General features: G+C 31.5%; 1 protein-coding gene across 1 annotated transcript; it reads left to right on the top strand.

The window, feature by feature from the left end:
- Positions 1-11,661: 11,661 nt before the first annotated feature.
- Positions 11,662-15,583, top strand: LOC132282370 (aspartyl protease family protein At5g10770-like). Its single transcript, XM_059784025.1, has 2 exons — positions 11,662-11,995; positions 14,104-15,583. Exons 1-2 carry the CDS (start codon positions 11,770-11,772, stop codon positions 15,363-15,365), a joined length of 1,488 nt encoding a protein of 495 aa, XP_059640008.1. The 5' UTR covers positions 11,662-11,769; the 3' UTR covers positions 15,366-15,583.
- The last annotated feature ends 5,563 nt before the right edge of the window (positions 15,584-21,146 follow it).

Genomic DNA, 21,146 nt, shown 5'->3' with positions numbered 1-21,146 from the left:
AATTGTAGACAATTGTCAGAAACATGCATTAGAAACAAAAATGGGAATTTATTGGGCATTAACATTGTTGTTTTACATTTTAGTTATGTTTCTCCATGATGTACATGTTGTAGTTCACATCTATTGTCTCTCTGTTTACGACACCACAAAGTATGTTTTAAACTTTCTACATATCATGTTTCATGCCTTGTTTGATAAAATGGTCTCAGGCTGTCTTTCTAATCTGTATGACATATATTAGTAGGTAGAAATAGAGAGATTTATGTATACTGAACTAAATTCAACTGGTTCACATCCCAAGAACTTGTGCCATGAAAATGACAACTGTCATCACCACATTACAATGATGTTTGAAATGTAAGGAAGATTTGTATCCAGGTCTCTTGCATGACATTACCAAGTTGTTAGCACCTTCACTTGTTGTAGCAATCTAGTGAGGTGCTTGTGGGGTTCATTTATTCTCCGTTGATGCCTAATGGGACTAGTAAATTTGATTATGCTACTCAAAATGAGTTGATGATCCCAGCAATTAAGTTTTAGTTAAATGCTTTTCAAAAGACTTTGAGATTGTTTTGGAGAAAAATGCACTGAATAAGATGACTGAAAAGGTCATGCAATCACACTAATTTTTAGTTCACAATTTGCAGATCAGAAAGCTTGAGTGAACATGTTCCTTTCTGGATATTAGTGGAGAAAAAACATTGCATGAGAGGCTCCAAAGAAGGTAACTTTTATTGCTGCTTATGAGTTAGTATACTTGAGGCAAAAATAGGATCATTAATATAATGTTTTTTAACAATATTACATAATTCTATTAATTACTGACTTGCTCTTGTCCATTCATGAATGAAAGCCAATTTCTTCTGTTAGTTGAAATTTTAATGAATATTCTGAATACTGCAAACAGTTGGTCTCATTTTGGATAGTCTTTAATCAAGGTTTTTTTTTTTCCTCTGTACATGCTAATTTTTATTTGATTTATTTAATTTGTTTTCAATAACTCCAGAAATACATAATATTTTGGTGCTGACGAACTCTAATCTCGCTTCTGAATCTGCATCATCTTGCTTTTATCTTGCATCTGTCGCTCTATTTATTTATTTGGGGAATAGACTATAACATGTTACTAACTTAATATTGTTGATATCTAGCAATGCTGAGTTGTGGGTCGCTACTAGCTAGGCATGTATCTCCCTGGTGGTCATAACCTTGATGAATATTTAGTTTACTTGGGGTTTGGAAAGGTTTTTGAAGAAATTAGGGACTCCAATATTTTCTTTTTTCTTTTTTGGTAATTAACATTTTATTGTAGATTTCGGTATATTCCAAGGTGTATATGAACATGTTGGTTAAGTTTGAAGAATCTCATCACCTTTCTTTTTCCCATAAGAAAGGAATTTTATTGATGGAATACAATAATGCCAACAGGCATACAATGAGTGTAAGATAAAGTCGATTAACTAGGTGGGGAAAGAATCTCTCCACCCCTCTCTTGAATCAACTTGAATTTACATGGGCCACCCTGTCAAAATCTCCAAGGTCACATCCGAAGATACGTGAGAAAAAGACCCACTCTGTCAATGGATGTTTTGAATCACTGAATTGGATCTTTTGTTTGTGGCTGGAAAAGATTCTCTTACAGTCTGTTTGGTACGAAGGATGGAGGATTGGATGCAAGGGAAGGTTGGAAATGGAACAGGTATATTTAGGAAAAGAAATAAGTCTTTATCTCATGTGGTTCTAACATACCAAAGGTTAGGTTTTCTCGAGTTATTTCTTCCCATGACCTTGCTGTGATGGAACCAGAATTGTGTAATGCCATTTTATATATTTTTTGGTCATAATTGAAGTGTAAGGACATTGAATTTGTGTCTGTATCTTCAATTGTTATGCCTCTCAAATTTCACTGTAAATGATAAAATTGTTGATGGCTTTTATTATTTGCTGATTTGTTAAGTACTAAATGATGTAAATTCTAATTGAACATCTGTGGAATTAAGGAGATGGTACAAAGAAGTTTCTTGGAGCTTGGATTTCTGCTTTTTTGGAATTCGGGTGTTTTCTCATTTTGAGCTGCTACTAGACTTCTCTTGTTGGGATAATGGATATTTCCTTTAGTGGTTGATTGTGAATGTTGAAGATTGTAATTGTTTTATAGTTGTGATGACGTGATAATTTCATGTTTTTATGCTATTGTTATGGATTTTGGAGACTTCACATCTTGATTGTTGGTTTTTGGGATGTTAAAGAGTTGTTTATGAATGTTGAAGCTATTGATAAAATGATGGGAAATCAGTTATAAGATGGTTTGGAGATGTGCAAGAAGGCCTTCAAGTGTTCTGGTTAGGAAAAGTGTCATAATCCACACTGAGGGTAACACTAAGGGAAGAGGAAGACCAAACTTAATGTGAGTATAGTTAGTAAAGAAAGATACGATAACATGTGGATTGATTGAGTTTATGGCCTTAAATAGAGCGGAACGGAAACATTGGATTCATGTAGTCGACAGTAATTGGGAAAATGCTTGGTTGTTATTACTGTTGTGCTAATGTTAAAAGATTTTGTGTTTTTGTGCTTTCCAATCTGTATTCCTTATTGGAATTGGTTGTTTATTTCTTTACGTTGCCTAAAATTTTTGCATACAACAGTACTAATTTAGTATGGATATTTGCCTGAATAAGAGTGATTTTGGGCTAAGCACACTAATGGGCTGTGTATTTAGGTTTGCAAACAAAACCTAAGTATACCTCTCCTTTACAATAAGCAACTAAGGTTATGCCAGTTGTTGCTATGTTGTCATGTCAATTATTTCATAACCTCCCATTTTGACTTCTGATGTTAACCTTCCAATTTTTATGGGACATGTGGGACACGACTTGACACTGAAATCACAGGGCACCTACTAAATGTAAACATAAACACAAAAGAATGTGAGGTTAGTGGCCTCATAAGAGCTGTGTTTTGAATGATAAATTCACTTTCTGATGTTATTTAGCCTTTCAATTTTTTATGGTTATATAGACATGACTGGACACTGAAATCAAAGAGCATCTACTAATGTGAACATAAACACAGAAGAGTGTAGTGTTAGGCCTCAGTCTCTATCACCCAAATCATGCACTAAAAAATAAAAATGGCAAGTTGCAATGATATATATATGTGTGTTTGTCCTTAACAGAAAGTAGCTTTCTTCTTCTTGAAGGCTAAAAAGTTGTCATCCTTTTTCTGTAGAGATATTAAATCAAAGTTTCACACTCACCACTTAAATCTGTTAAATACAATCTGCAAAGGCATTTTGATTGCTCATTATTGATCATTGTGAGTATTTGCAGATAAGTGAGAGCAATTGATTTGAACCAACACCAACTTCTAGATGCTGTCAAATAAAAAAAGGAGGATCCAACTCAAAATGTAGTGTTGACAATAGGTACCATCTCTCTCTCTCTCTCTCTCTCTCTCACACACACACACACACTAATACCAGCTTTCTTTCATTTTCAAATTTCTGTAGTCACTCTCTTGGGTCAAGTAAAAGAAAAAAAATGGATCCCAAAATGTGAAAGTGTTGAAAATAAGTGATCATCTCTCTCATACAGACAGATTACAGCTTTTTCTTCCTCCACCCACTAGAAGAGTGTTGTGGCCAACAATGAAACAAGATTCCAGATAAATGACAATCTCTAATTATATATCTATATATTGTGTGTGTATACAATACAAGGGACTCCATTTTTTTTTTTTTTTTTATTATCCCGATCAATCATGTACAACAAGATTCCAAACATTAAAAAGAACTAAGTTGAGCTTTATGGGACCCACCATTGGCCCAGAGGAGTATTCAAGCTTGGTGTCACCCTCAAGTGTCATTATCTTTTGACCTATGGTTCCTTGAAATTTTTGGTGCAACCAAGGTCTGGTGAAAATGAGAAAAATGGTTTCACACATCAAACTTTCATATAAGATTCTTATCGTCAAATTGCTTGAAATTTTAAAAGAGTGTTGAAGTGGAAGTATATGTCTGTAAGTAACAAATTTTGTTTTTATAAAACTGTCCACTTGACAAATTAAGAACAGAAATTATGCTATTCAAACCTAAAAAGTCAACCACTATGGCCGGTCGAATTTTATTGCATTCAAGGAATATAAATGATTAGGTCATCAATTTTAGCCGACCCTTGGGTCTTTTTAATATTTTTCTTAGTACAAATCTACAAAATGTAATGAATTGAATTAAGTTCACATATAGATAATTTGACCTAAAATTTCATTGCCTTAAAGGAATATAAATTATTAGGTCATTAATTTTGACCGACCTATTAGGTCTTTCTAAAATTTTTCTATTACAAGGCGCAAGGAATCAAAATAAGTTGACCTAGGGATAATTTGGTTCAAGGAGAGTTCAAGTAGGTGACTTCAAACTTTGTTTCGATTGTTATTGAATGATTCAGGTCAAGTCATGAACTTGTGAAACATATTATGTTTTTAATATCATTAACTCTCTTTATAATAAATAAATGCAATCCAAACCCCTATGGTATCGAGTTGGGACTGCTTATATATGAATAGTTAGCCCTAGCTAATTAGGATTAGCTATTAAGTATTACTCTTGTGCATAGAGGTATTGTGCACAAAAGTACTACTTTTTGTGCAGACCATTTCAATTACTTGATTTGCACAAAAATGGTACCTAAGTGGATAAAAGTGTTACCTCTGTTTACAAAAGTGGTACTTCTGTACACAAAAGTAGTACTTACATGCACAAAAGTGATACTCGAAGGTACTAAGGGTAATTTGGTTAAATGAACAGTGTTTTTTTATGTCCACATTAGATTTTAAAAAGTATTAACTTTAACTCCATTTCTGAGTTAATAGACTCCAAAAACTCCAATTATGTGTAATTTTTCCAAAAATATTTAATTTATGATCAAATTCCTTTATTATTTTATAAATTGTCTGGTTTAATGGCATTTTAACTTCCACCCAATAATCTTTCATTTGCTTGGCTCTTACTTTGACTCCATACAATAATGATGTTAAGTCATTGAACTCATTGGAGAAAAAATCTCTCTCCCCAATCCCTCCCATTTTTCCCTCCCATTTTTCCCTGCTTCACCTTTTGAAGTCAAACAGCAGCACTAAAAATTGTTGGCTTGTTGGTGGGTGTCACATGTATAAAAAATAAAAGGAAAAATGCTTCATTATGAGTTTATTATTTTAATCTCTCAATTGATATTTAACCAAGTTGTCTAATTTGATTTTTGAGAGTAATCCTTTGATATACTTTATTTGTAATAATCATTGACTTATTATTTAAACTTGAATGCATAAATTAGATGGACAAATACTTTGTAATAAAATAAAAATTAGTGAAATAATCCAAGTTGTAGATATTGCCATGATTAGATTAAAGCATGTGACTTCATTAAAAAAAAAAATCCACATTGTGAATCATTAAAAACGTTCTAGAATTATTGACCCAAAAAAAAATATATATAGTATTTTATTAAGATCGAATGAATCTAACTCCATAATTGAGTGCAACATTTATGAAGATTCACCTATATTTTGTGAGCACTTGAAGTACCAATTATATAATACCATATACTAGAATTGAGCAAATTCAAAAAAAAAAATAATAATAAAAAAAAAAAAAATTAATGAGTAAAGATTGTATATTTAAATGAAAATAGTTCAATTAAGGACGTGCAAGCACTGAGTTCACAAGAGGAGGAGAGTCGCCTTATGCCACGTTAATGAAATTGGTAAGATAGAGAGGCTGCCATAAATTGGATAGTTTTTTTTTTTTTTTGGTTAATTTTTTTAGACTTGTGGCTGCTCAAGAGTTTACAATTTGCTACTTAAAAATCTTTAACCATTGGGTTATCTTGCGAGTTTTATTTATTTATTTATCTCTGGTTAAATTAGGAGAAAGGGATCTCGAACATTGGCACACCCGCTCGACTAGCTAAGTACTCTGTTAACTAGACCACTGAATAAAATCCAATGATATCAGTTATGAACTGAATAGTTTTGACCAATTCAAAAACTCATCTTTTATTTTTTTTAATTTATATTCTCATTGTGGTGTGATAACTCAACCAACTCATTATATATATATATATATATATATATATATATATATATATATTTACTAGAATCGATGATGGTTTATCCACGACTAATATACCATATTGAAGCCAGTGGGTGCAGCAATACTCATAGTGCACTACTTGACCAATTCTGATAAGATTTTGTTTATCCTAGCTAGAACATTCTAATATGGAATTAGAGGTCATAGAAGCATTAAGAAATATGCATATAAAGAATGGACCTAAATTCACAATAATGAATACACATAACAAAACAACTAAAAAGGAACACGAAAATTTCTTACCACTTTGGGTTTGTGGTTGACTGGAACAATATAAACATCTCTCAATCATTTCTACTGAGAATGAAAACAATATATCTTTCTATAACAAAATGCGCCCTACACAAATTTTATATTTACATGTTGCCTGAGCAACTTTGTCCATTACATATGTTTTTTTGTGACAATCGATTGTGTTTAGCCGTACCCAACACAATGTATTAAAAGTTACATAGAATTAAAAATAGAATAAGCTAATTCATTCTTTACAGATGATTAGGAGCCCATTTGGAGTTGTTGAAATAGAAAAAGTGTTTTTATCAATAGAACTGTTAAAAAAATTGCGGTCAGTTAAAAAACATGTTTGATAATATATTATAATAAGTACTTTTATAATCAAATTATTATTTTTTTATTTGGTAACAAAATTTTTTTAACCTCTCCTATTAGTAATCTTACAATAATATCCTTTAATATGATGTTGTCATATTTGATAATAGTAACTTTATTAAGGAATTGTGTAATTGTCATTATAAAAAATAAAATTATCTAATGAAAAAGAATTATCTAAAATATTCAACATTTATTACGAACGCAATTTTATAAGATACAAATTTTAACTTCATTCAAATGTAATTTTGGACGGAGCCAATTACATTGTGCCCCTTCTGAAGGGAATTTTTTATTCGGTCCCTGCACGTAATAATGTGTGTGACTTACTACTGTCGGAGCAGGCTCGAGGGATGTAGCACCACTTCTTCTAACATGACAATGAGGGTAACATTGTTGCAGACAGCATGCTATGGTGGGTTGGACCACCAAGTCCCACGAGATATATAATGTGTACATTAAATTTTAGTCTTGCTCTTTCAATTTGAATGAGACTTTTAGGGTTTGACAGTGCACGCGAAGAGCAAACTTGTTGACAATGAGAAAAAAAAATGAAGGCAATGAAAGTTACTAGCCTTGTACCCTAGTCTCTCACCACCAATCAGACACTAAAAATTAGAAATAGCAAGTGTGTGTCTTCATCATCTTATGCTTTATTTGGATAAATGGATAAATTTTAAATGAAAAAATTTGAGTCTAAAACAAGATTGTCTATTGAATTTGTATTTCTATTAGATAAGTAGGAGAGATAGTACTTTATTATAATAGTGTGTGTCTTCATCTTATGTTTTATTTTGATAAATGAATGAATTTTAAATGAAAAAAAAAAAAAATTATAGTCTGAAAAAAGATTGTCTATTGAATTTGTATTTCTATTAGATTAGAAGTAGGAGAGGGTAATTTATTACAATAATTGTTGGATTAGATCGAAAAGCAAGTTGAAAGGTGAAGGATGGACGAGTCATTTTTAAAAAAGGAAATATGTCTTCCGCTCTTATTTTATTAGTTGAATGGAAGGAACGGTAGTAAGGATGAATGAATGTATACATTTTTCTTATTTGGTCAAAATGAAAGAAATGAGATTTTATATTCTTTTATCATTATATCTTCCGTATATAATTTGTTCAAAATTAATTAAGAACAATAATATCACTTTACGTTATCCTTCTCTTTAGTCTCCTTTTCATTCTACTTTAAATGAATGCAAAGTTAAGATTGAGAAGGAATAATGCATTCGTCATTCCTTCCATTTCCTCCTCACAAGCAATGAAACTCTCTTCGGTCCCTCCATCTTTCCCTCTTCTTTCCAACTAATTGGAGCATGTATAATTGGTTCTCAAATTATTCTTAAGATTTAAACTTAAATTTTCGTTTTAAATTTATGCCATACACCTTTAAAATGATTGAATATAAATTCATTCGTTTCAATTTCTATGATTCAAATGGAGATTATTTATTTTTCAAGAAGAAAAAAAATTGTGACCCCTCACTCCTGGATAGTATGTGCAATCATATTAATATTGATCATTATTGGTGACTGTTGTGTGGATTTTGCTGAGAAGTAAGAGCAACTGATTTGAAACTATACCAACTTCCTTTCATTTTAATATGCTTTATCATACTTAAAGATGGTGTGAAATAGAAAAAGATATATATATATATATATAATTTTTAAAAACTGATATGGGCCTCTCTCTCATACGGGTAGATTCCAGCTTTCTTCCACTAGCCAATAAAATTGTGGTGAGACACAAGATTCCAAACATAAATGACAATCTCTCTCTCATGAATTTTCAAGTTATCTTTCGCTAATATATATATACACACTCAATGGTCCACACGCTCAAACAAGATTCCAAACATTATTAGAACTGAGAATAAAAGCATCATGTGACCCACCCTTTTCATTATATTCCAAACATTATTAACAAAAATTAAAGCTTGCTAGTTTCATCAAGTATATGTGAAATCAAGGTCAACTTCGTACATTCAATTGAGTGGAGAGATTTATTTTATTTTATTATATATTATTACTATTATTATTAATCCTATCTTTAGAGTTATCTTATTCAGAACCTAGTCTTTAGCCGATAATTTAGGCCAAAACATAGTTACACTGTAGTACCCATTCTTGAGTAGTGATACTCACACCGAATATTTACAGTGAATTGTTTAGTCGAATAATTTTTAGTTGACTGTTTATATCAAATACAACTAAGTGGAAGGCTCCACTTCTTTATTTGTTACATAATTGACTAATTAAAAGAATAAATTCATTAATTCACCGCAACTATTCTGTACAAGAATTATTTTCTCCCATTATTTTTATTTTCTCCCATTATTTGGTCCACAAGACGTATTCAATGAATGCTATATGGTTTGGTCGTTGAAGAGTCGGCTTGAAAACAATTATTCCTATATTTAAGTGAAAAAATCTATGAACTTACGAGTTTCTAATTTTTTTTTTAAGAAAGATTAAATATTAGTTACCAAAGACAAACGTGAAAAGTCGTCCTCTTTCATTGCCCTCTCTTTTTTATTTTTCTCCATTTATTATTATTATTACTATAATTATTTTACCCTCATAATTAGAATTGAAACAAATCAAAGTCAAAAGTGAAGGCTGGTATCGGTAAAGAATAGTTCTTTCACTATTGAATTTTTAAAAAGTTTAAGTACATGTATGTCCTTAAATTTAAGAATTTATATTCTAATTTACCCTTCTTTAACATAAAAAGGATAAAGGGAACAAAAATCCCAACCTTTCTTCCCGAACAAATAAAAATAATGAACTCCATTTGTCCCAAAATTTTTGTCCATATATTTATTTTGGAAGATCTCCAAAATACATGTTTCATAATCAATTGTCCCTCTATTTTCTAAAAGGTTCTATCTAATCATTATCTCTCTCTCTCTCTCTATATATATATATCGAAAAATAATCGGTCTAAGAAATTTATTCACACCAATCATAATAACCGTTGTAAATCTTCTTTTTCTAACTACATTAAAAAAAGGTACATCCAACGGTTATAGTTTGGTATGAATAAATTTCTTGTCCAGCCATAAACAAGAGATTAGTTCCGTGCGTGTGTGTATAGTATATAATGATGTAAAACATAAATTTTTTGATCAAAATTAAATTTAAGATTCCAATTAAGAATAGCCCTAAAAGAGGAATCTGCATAATTTGCAAAATTTTAAAATATTTATATTCACGTTACTTATGACCTAATGATACCTCATCACCTTTTAAAATAAAAAAGTTTATGGCTCAAGTCTCCGTATGAACAAAAAATGTGTGTAAATGTACTTTTTGTCGCGATTAAAGAAAAAAATCTTCACGTTAGTTTTCATATATGTATATATATACATACATATATATATGTAATCATAAAAACTTAACAAAATTAAATTAAGATTCTTGTTTAGATCGAATAGCCCTATCTAAAAAGAGAGGAATCAGCAGAATATGCATGTATAGGTCCCAATATATTAAAGAAAATGACATTGAACTAATAAAGTGAAGACACATAACAAACCGACCAGAACTCTTTCAGCTATAATAAGAGTACACAAGCATGAAATTAATTTCTTCTCTCCATCCACACTTGCCTCTCTCAGTTTAGGTTTGAGGTTGACTGAAATGAGTCCCATGCATCTCTCAACCACTTGGTACCAAAAAATCAAATCAAAACGAAAAAGATTTCAATATATAACAACAATCTATGGTACAAAAAATCTTTTAAATGTATCTAGAACCCACTTTAGTACTAGACCCTAGCCAACCTCAATCAGCCAAATCAACGCGTATGGTGGGAATCTATTGTGTGTAGATGTTGCATAAGCAACTTTGTCCATCATGTATGTTTGTCTCGTGACTACCTATTCCGTTTGGCTTCATTGAGAAATATATCTCCACTTTAGTAGCTAGTGTTAGAGAAAGAGCATAAGGCGCAAAACACATGTTCACTGTGGTTGAAACTCGAAACTCTTACCTCTTCTTTCAAAGGGAATAGGTTATATCATTTCTGCTAATTGGTGAGCGGTCGTTGTTGGGTGTTTTTTGTGACTAGTCTTTGCTATCCCTTATTCTGCCCAAGTGGGGAGACGCCCTTTCACATTCTCAGAGATTAGTAGGGTTGTTAAGGGGCTCTAAAGATTTGTGTCTACTCAGACACTCCAGGTTAACTAAAAACATAATGTAATTGGTCTTACTTTACCATATAAATGTTCGGTATATATATATATATATATATATGGGGGCGGGGGGTAGTTAAAAAAACATGAAGTTTTGGAGGGCAACTTTCAAATTCATTAACTCAAAATAAATACTTTTCAAAATCATGTATTTCTTTAAAATATGAGGTGGATTGTTAATTTGTCTAAATTACCCTTACTATTTTCATATACTCCGCATCACTTTTATCCATGTAAATGCGTACCTTTTGTGTGTGTGTGTAAATCATTTTGATAGCAAGGTCTGAATAAAGGTGGAGAAATTATTATATGATCCCGAAATCATTGATCTCTGTCAATTAACATTTAACAAATTAGTAAGAAGATGAATAAAATTTACACCATTTTGACACATTTGCTAATGTGTCAAGTTGACCGTATAATAATTTCTCGTAAAAGTGACAAAACTGCTTGCGTGTTGGCTGATTATTGGCCGGGACCATATACCCCCCGCGGCTGATTATTGGCCGGGACCATATACCCCCCGCGGTGCCCCGCGACTATATATGTAATAATTTCTCATTTTCCTTTGGTGGGTTAGGCTTATGGTGCCACGTGGCTATTGCCTATTTGTCCATATGCCCACCAGCATTATAGGATGTTTATTTGCCCAATAAAATGAAACGAGTTGTCTTAGTGGTTGACGTGGAAGATTGGAAATCCATTATATAATGGAATAGCTTCCAAACCCCAACAAAGAGAGAGATATAATTGAGTATTTGTAAGAAGAAATTACTCATATTATTGAGAGAAGAGTGGAAGGAACAACTATGGCGGCAATACACAGCTGTTCTTCCTCCTCCTCCTCTCTCATCCTCAGATTTCTAATCTCTGCTTCTCTCTCTCTTTTCTTCCTTTTCAGCTCTTTCAATAATGGATATGCTTTCGAAAGAAGACAGACCACACAAAAGCATCAAAATATTCAACACACTACTCATCATACTATTCAAATTACCTCTCTGCTACCGTCCTCTGTGTGTAGCCACTCTCCCAAAGGTTAATTTATATTCACACAACTATATACAACTCTCTTTCTATATCTATACACACACACACACACACACACACACACACATACACATATGTTTACAGGTATAAACATTCATATATGTGTGTTTTATTATTTAGAGAATTATTTGGATAACTGTATGTCATACACACACACACTACAGATACTGGATTGAAGTTAGAGTAGAGTCTAGTCTAATGCAATCTTGTTTTTCATCTCTTCAATTTGGATTAAATAGATTTATATTATACATATAGCAAATTTGTAAAATTGATTTATGCAACTCTGGTTTACGGTAATTTCGGGTTTTTGATTTATCAACTTTGTACAATTGATTTATTCCTGTTGAAAGTTTTGTTCAAGATATTTGAAAAGAGAAAAATATATATCAATTTTAAATTTTTTTAGTGTTTGGTTTTTATGGGCTAGGCCTAGTGCTTGGTCTTATCTCTTTCTGAATTCTTTTGTTTTGAGGGTATGCCTTTGCATTCTCATACATATTCTTTTTCCCTGTTTATAAAATTCTCAATTTTAAAAAAAAAAAAATATATATATATATAGTAGAAAAATAAAAAGAAAAACAATTCAATTATGGGAAACAAACTCAAATGTGCCAAATGTTCAACGGTGGTCCTTTCCTAGAGAAAAACAAAACACAAAAACAAAAAATCCCACCCATATCTCTTTTATTGTTCTCAGTTTGTTTTTACCATTGAATGTTGGTTAACTTTTTGGAGAATGCTTGTATTATTTTAAAATTAATAATAAATAATTCGAGAGTCACACATTTTAGAATTATAACATAATGATGATGTCACCAACTTCGGCCCTTTCTATTGCTCAGCAATTTAGGTTAAATTATTACTTTCATTTTTAATTAGGATCTAAGTAAAATCACACACTAATATAATAATAGAAGTATAAAGATAGATAGATATAATATATATATATATATATATATATATCACTTTCAACGAAAAAGATGGACAAGAAGATTGATGAGAATCCCTTGGTGTGGAGTCAGACACAACCTTCTAGGCTACGTACCATCCAAAATGATGATCATGTGGTATATAACAAACTAATTGCCTTTAGGAAAGGGTCGATCTGGTTACTCATATCAAACCATATGTCTAACTTTGTTTTCTGTACTTTTTAAAACAATATAAAGTGCATGATGGCCCCTATAGGGCAAAGAGAGTGAAATATGAACTTCCTTTTTGCCTAATTTTTTGGCATCCCTCCCAGTAATTATAACTTTTCGTACGTTTTTGTTATAACATCATATAATTAATGAAATTCACTATCACCCGTATTCATTCACGTAAATTTTGTAAATATCAAATTCGGTCATTAGATCATTATTTCTTTGTTATCAATCTTTGATTATTTTTTCACAAATATATAAAAAAAAATATATATATATATACATAAATTTTGTAACCACCGGTCATTAAATCATTATTTCTTTGTTATCAATCTTTGGTTATTTTTTCACAAATATATATATATATATATATATATATATATATATTATATATATATATTATACTCTACAACGACATATATCATTCAATTTTTTAAAAATAAATCTCAAAAGCTTACAAAATAAAAAGTTATTTTTAAAAAACTATAACAGACAATTTTATAAAAACATACATTTTCATAATTGCGTTTTTCAAAAAATTGCAATCAAATAATTTTTTGTACAATTTTTAAATTTTCGTTCCCAAAAAATTAAACTAAATAGGCATTAAGTTTTTTCATGTTATGTCTGCATGGCAAGTTATCTTACTCAACATTTTTAATAATTGAAAAAAGCAAATTGCAATTCACGAGTGCACAATTTGCAGACACTTGTAGTGGATGATTATATATATATATATATTGCAATTAACTTTGTATTTGTTATTTTTTGCAGCTTATATATATATATATATATATTGCAATTAACTTTGTATTTGTTATTTTTTGGAGCTTTCCCTTGATGAAAAAGCAATTACTTTTATATGAATGTGCTCTTATCAATTAGCTCTTAAATATATACATATAATTTATAATATTTTTTTGGCTTATATATATATATATATATCAGATCACAGCAAAGGGGCATCTATGAAAGTTGTCGACAGACGTGGACCCTGCTTTCAAACAAGTCAAGACAAGGCCAAAGTTCCAACTGATCTCACTCAGATCCTATCTCATGACCAGTCCCGAGTCAACTCAATCCACACTCGACTCGGCTTCAACTCGGGCAAAAACAGTTTGGAGGACTCAGAGGCCAACCTCCCAGCCAAGTCCGGCAGCTCACTGGGTTCCGGCAACTACGTCGTCACTATTGGACTCGGAACCCCAAAGAGAGACCTGTCGCTCATTTTCGACACCGGCAGCGACCTCACCTGGACTCAGTGCCAGCCATGCGTCCGAGTCTGCTATAAACAGCAAGAACCCATTCTGGACCCCTCCAAGTCCACCACATATTCCAACATTTCATGTAACTCGGCAGTGTGTTCTCAACTCAGCTCCGCCACCGGTAACTCACCGAGTTGTTCCGCCTCCGCGTGTGTTTACGGTATACAATACGGCGACCAGTCATTCTCCGTCGGATTCTTCGGGAAGGAGAAGCTAACCCTAACCCCCACCGACGTGTTCGACGGCTTCCTCTTCGGCTGCGGCCAGAACAACCAAGGACTCTTCGGTGGAACCGCCGGGCTGCTAGGGTTAGGCCGGGACAAGCTCTCCGTCGTGTCCCAAACTGCTCAGAAGTACGGCAAGTACTTCTCCTACTGTCTTCCGTCTTCGTCGAGCTCCACCGGACACTTAACGTTCGGGAAAGGTGGAAACCCTAGTGCCCTAAAGTTCACCACCTTGGTCTTGAACCCACAGAATCCATCATTTTACTTCATCGACATTGTGGCGATAGCCGTCGGTGGAAAGACATTACCGATCAATAAATCGGTTTTTTCAACTGCGGGGACGATTATAGACTCCGGCACGGTGATAACCCGGCTACCACCGGACGCTTACACCCCCTTGAAGTCAGCTTTCCGGCAACAGATGAAGGGTTACCCGATGGCGCAACCGCTTTCGATATTGGATACTTGCTATGACTTCAGCAATTACAACACTGTGAACATACCTACAATAAGCTTCATCTTCAGCGGAAATGCGAGGTTGGATATAGACCAGTCCGGGATACTCTACGCGTCGAGTACGTCGCAGGTGTGTTTGGCTTTCGCCGGAAACAGTGATGCCGGTGACGTGGCAATTTTCGGGAATGTGCAGCAGCAGACGTTGGAGGTGGTGTATGATGTTGCTGGAGGGAAGCTAGGGTTTGGGCATGGAGGGTGTGCTTGAATATGGGAAAAATGAAAGAGGATGAATATTTGAATATTAGGGTTTAAGAAACACGTGACAAAGATGTTTTAGGCTTGAAAAAAAAAAAATGATGTGTATTGTCTATTTGTTAAAGCAATATGTGGAAAATAATATGGACCAAAAAAACATGGTCGATAAATGTGTACTAATAGACAAAGAATGTTTTCAAGTAATTTGAAGATTCGACTTTGGCGATATATGTAGCATCTTGTCTCTTGCATGGTCTTCAAAAGATGTAATTAGTACTAAAGTTTGACAGTCGGCAATTTGAATTGTATTTATGTAAAATTTGATCGCTGGATAATTCGAAGTGTTTTGATACAAGTACGTGAGCAATTCGGACTATTTTTCTATAAGTAAGAACTGTTTTATCATTAATGTCATCATCAAGTACTAATATATATATATATATATATATATATATATATATATATATATATATTTATGTTAAGATAAATGATAAGTGAAGATGAAATTAATAGTTGTTATATATATAGTTGGTTGGTTTCCACTATAATGAGTGATAGAGATAAGGTTGTGGGAAGAAGTTGTTATGGGATTACATCAATTGTTTGTTAGGTGCAATGACACTTTCATTTTCAATATTTTTTATTGATTTTTGTGTGGTTGTTACGTGAGCTTTGTTGCAATCATTTGTTGGATGGCACTAATGTATAATGATGGTTGGTGCGGTCGCGTGGGGTTATTGCTAATGGATCATTTGGTGGCACATGAATTGTACTAGTATGAAATTTAAGTCAAAATGAGTGACCAAGTGCTTTTCTAAAGTAGATTTCTTTTTTATGATTATTATGGTTAGTTATCATATTTGAACTCCAATTCTCACCTTTTGATATAATTAAAATCTAAATGTTCAAATTGAATGCTAGATGGTAAAAGGAGCCCAAAAAATAATAAAATAAAATCAGTGGGAGTGACTCTAAATAATACGGAGTAAAAAAAATAAAAAATAAAAACAAATCTAATTAAAATAAATATTTAAGAATTTGACTACAAATTCGTGTTATGTTTGTGAGTATCGAATCCATGACTCAAATTTGAAGTTAACTTTATTATTAACACCTCTAGACATTCTTCTCTCTCCCTCTCTCTCTCTCTATATATATATATATATCAACCATGTTATCATTCAATCTCCGATTCCATTATGCAATCAATTGTCTGTTTATTCAAATAATCTACGAATGGAATTGTGAGCAATGGAGGGAGAGAAAGTTAGGATGGGGATGAGAATTTTTTGTTTCCTCTTGTCGGGGTGTGTGTGTGTGTAAAAGGGACGATATAAATGTATAACTTGAGTCGGGGAAGAATATAAGGAGAGACAAATATAATTTTTTTTATGCGTGATTTGAGAGTGATTATATTAGAAATTTATTGTACAAAATTGTCATTCCAAGTCGGAGCGCAACCCCCACGTCTAACACAAATGTCCCAACTCAATTGTTTTGGGTTCTGTTATGTCTCCTGCTATTGGAATAGTTGGGCCTGTTTTGTTTGCGGCTTTTTTCCTGTTTTGTTTTGTTCTGTGGGCCTGCAGGCTTTTTGGGCTAGATCACTCCCCTCCGTGTTTTTTTTTTTTTTAATAAATTTCTTTTATTAAATCTTTTTTTAGAAAAAAATATATATATATAGGCATGGTAAATGTATAACGGGCATGACCTAAGTTATACAGAGTGAGAATGGGAATGAGAAAATTCAAGAGCGAGAGTACAAAAACGATAAAATTTAAAATTTGCCCAGAGACGGGAGCACCTCCAGAGCAATTGTACACTTGTATGTTATTTTGTGTGTGTATTTAAAAAATATTTTTAATATTAATGGATATTCTAATTACTAGTATTTTTTATTTAAATAAAAGTGTGACCTGATAAATCTATATATTCATTCTAAATTCTAACAGATATTGTTTAAATTTTCTTACATGAAAGGATTAGTTTACAGTATAATAAGCTTGTTGACTAAATAAAGAACTAAAACTAAAATTTTCAAACATTTTTATTCTTAATTTTGTACAATTTTTAACCATTTTGTTCAATATTTGGTACATTTTGAGAAATATTATCCATAATAAAGGTTCGTGTAATTGTCGATAATTCAATGGATAAGAAATCGTCCTGAATTCAAGGATTCCTGAATTGACCCAATTGAATTAGTGAATTGGGAAAGAATTTGCTTTAAAATTGTGTTGTATTCAATTTAGATCATTTAGTAAAATGACAAAAATATCCCTACGTATTTTCTTCTTATATTTGACTTGTAGTATCGATCAGTTGACCTTAAAGATCAATCTTCTACAATAAATAAAGGAGATGTTATTATGCGACTGTGTGTCATACCTTCTCGTGTGGCCTAATATGAGTTCATAAATGATGCATAAATACCCATCCACAAAATACTACAATAACAAGCACAGAAAACTATATATATATATATATTCAAATGTAATAATAAACTTTATTCATAAATTAAGACTTCAAGTTTGGAACAAGTAGCATATAAACGTGTACGTTCTACCATTGATCTTCAAGTTCATGATCAAGTGCAAGGTCCATTGCAGTAGCAGAACTGTTGTCTCCCAAGGCAGTGACCACCAAGGTGACCTTCATTCTTGCATTCTAGGTCGCATCCACCCACCACCTTGCAATCCGTCTTATAATTATGGCTCAGTGTTTGACAATACTTTGTTGCCTCTTATAATTAGGTCTGCATTTGCATCACATACTTCCATTAGAATACTACTACGTTGCCCGACTAACTCATGAGATTGATTAGGTGACCACTCTCACAAAATCAGATTGATTAGGCGACCACTCTCACAAAATCATATGATGCATTAAAGTTTGTCTCCGATTCTATCAATCAATCAATATGAAAAATAAATAAATAAATAAAATAAAATAAATCCATTTATGTTTGTTATTACTATATTCAAAGTCATTAAATTTTTAGAACTAACTTGCCACGAACCCAAAGATGTAGTCAACAATTAAAGATAAAAGAAAGAAAGTGAAAAGATGTATGTGAGAGCTTGACTTAGGTCCTATGACCTCCACATCTCCTTTGGGCATGCCAAAGAGTTTATGTGAAGTGGAGAGTAGTTCAAGCACAAATCTAGCATGCTTACGTGACCAGTATATATACTTCTTTCAAATTTTATATTAAAATATTTGAAAAAAATAAAAATATATATATATATATATATGTATTGGAAAGATAAAGTTAATTTGTAATGTTCATGCTTCAAAAATTCTAGCAGATGTCTCGATAGCTCAGTGGTTAGTGCCTCTGGTGGATTTTGGGAGTGTCCGACTCTTTGCACCTACTAATCTAACTTCTAACCCTTCTTGCCTTGTTAAAAAATAAATAAAATAAAATAAATAAAAATGCTTCAAAAATTCTAAAATGAAAGGTCGTTACAGAGAGAGAGAGAGAGAGAGAGAGGGAGGGGGGGGGGGGAGCACCAGAAGCCAAGAGAAACAGGAACAGAAAGAGGATCCCAAAGAACTTCCTGTTGGCCATGCTGTCCTTCTCCTTAATTGAAACTGTGTATAATCCCCCAACTCACTGAACCAAGTAACCTCATCGATCTGTCCATATGCATGTTTATATATATATATATATATATATATACACATTAAATTGCCATATATATATATATTCTAACAGTGCAGGTAATTTTTTAACATTTTTTATTTATTTGTTTTATAAAAATTCTAATTAAGTGACATAAAATTATTTATACCTCGTTAAAGTAAATAATGATTTAATGATTTGTATTAATCTCCTAACCCTTTTAAAATTCTAATCTATATATTTATTCTGAAGTATAAGAAATTTCTTAATATTTTTTATTTAGTTTTTCACAAAAATTCTCATTAAATCACATAAAACTATTCATACCTCGTTAAAGTACGTAATGATTTAATGAAATGTATTAATCTCCTATTTAAGGGGTGGCAAAATGGGTCATCACCCACCAACTCGCCCAGTATGTTCTTAAATAGATATAGGTGAAACATTTTAAAATATAGATCAAAATGGGTGACATATATTCAACCCATTTTATCGAGGGTTAAATGGGTTGAATATAGGTCACCCATTTTGACACATGTTTCATCCATTATATAAAAGACACAATTTCACATTCTCTATTTGTCTCAAATTTATCTCTTCTTCCTCTCTAAAATTCTCTAATACGATTCCAAATTCTCTCTCTCCCACTCTTTCTAAAATTCTCTATGCATCATCATTTTTCTCTCTAAATTTCTTTGTTGTACTATAATGTTGCTCTGTTACATTCGCAACATATATACAATGAGAATTTACAATTATAAATAAAATAATATAAATTTAAATAATTTTCAAAATAAATTAAAAGATTTACAATTATCGATATATATTTTTACAAGCTTTTATCCATCTGGAAAAAAAAACTATAATAATGAGATTGTCCAAAATAATAACATATCTTTTTCTTAAAACGGGTTAATAGGTCATAATCGGTTGATCCAACCCATTTTAATCTAATCCATATTCAACCCATTACAAGTAGGTTGAATATGGGTCACAACCCATATTTGATCATGCCCAAATCCAACCTAACTTGCCCGTTTGTCACCCCACTCTTATCCCTTTTACAATTCTAAAAAGGTCAAAAAAATATTTTATATATATATTTCATTTGAATTTATAATTAATTTCATCTATACTCACTAAAAACATTCCACTTTTTTCATAAATCCTTATCTATACACTTTATCTATCTATATTATTATAAAGGCATAAGCCCCACTCCTAATTTATTAATTTTTTTAAAATCAAAATTAGAAATTTAATAAGAGCTAATACCTTTTAAGGTTAAATTATCTTTATTAATTTATATTTTACATCACTTGTCTTTTCTTTGTTTCAAACATTTTTCATTTATTTTTCAAATCAAAATATCTCTTTAAATCACATAAAATTATTCATACCTCATTAAAGCACATAATGTTTTAATGATTTGTATTAATCTCCTATCCCTTTTACAATTCTATAAGGCAAAAAAATTATATTTTTATATATTTCATTTGAATTTATAATTAAAATCTTCTATACTCACTAAAAACATTCCACTTTTTTCATAAATCTTTATCTATATACTATATCTATCTATATTATTATAAAATCATAAGCCCCACTCCTAATTTATTAATTTTAAAAAAATCAAAAATAGAAATTTAATAAGAGCTAATACCTTTTAAAGTTAAATTATCTTTATTAATTTCTATTTTACATCACTTGTCTTTTCCTTTTTTCAAACATTTTTCTTTTATTTTTCAAATCAAAATATCTCATTAAATCACGTAAAATTATTCATACCTCATTAAAGTACATAATGTTTTAATGATTTGTATTAATCTCCTATCCCTTTTAGAATTCTATAAGGCAAAAAAATTATATTTTTATATATTTCATTTGAATTTATAATTAATTTCATCTATACTCACTAAAAACATTCCGCTTTTTACATAAATCTATATATCCATACTATTATAAAAGCCTAAACCCCACTCCTAATTTATTAACATTTTAAAATCAAAATATGAAATTAATAAGTGTTAGTACCTTTTAAAGTTAAATTACCTTTATTAATTTCTATTTTAAATCACACGTCTTTTCCTTTTCTCAAACATTTTTTATTTAAATTTCAAATCAAAATATCCCATTAAATCACATAAAAGTATTCATACCTCATTA

The sequence above is a fragment of the Cornus florida genome, unplaced genomic scaffold (assembly GCF_030987335.1).
Source record: "Cornus florida cultivar Cherokee Brave unplaced genomic scaffold, ASM3098733v1 CherokeeBrave_3.0.0_Hap2_Chr11, whole genome shotgun sequence".
NCBI lineage: Eukaryota > Viridiplantae > Streptophyta > Magnoliopsida > Cornales > Cornaceae > Cornus > Cornus florida.
The sequence above is the reverse complement of the archived record's forward strand: the minus strand, read 5'-3'. Positions and strand labels throughout refer to the sequence as shown.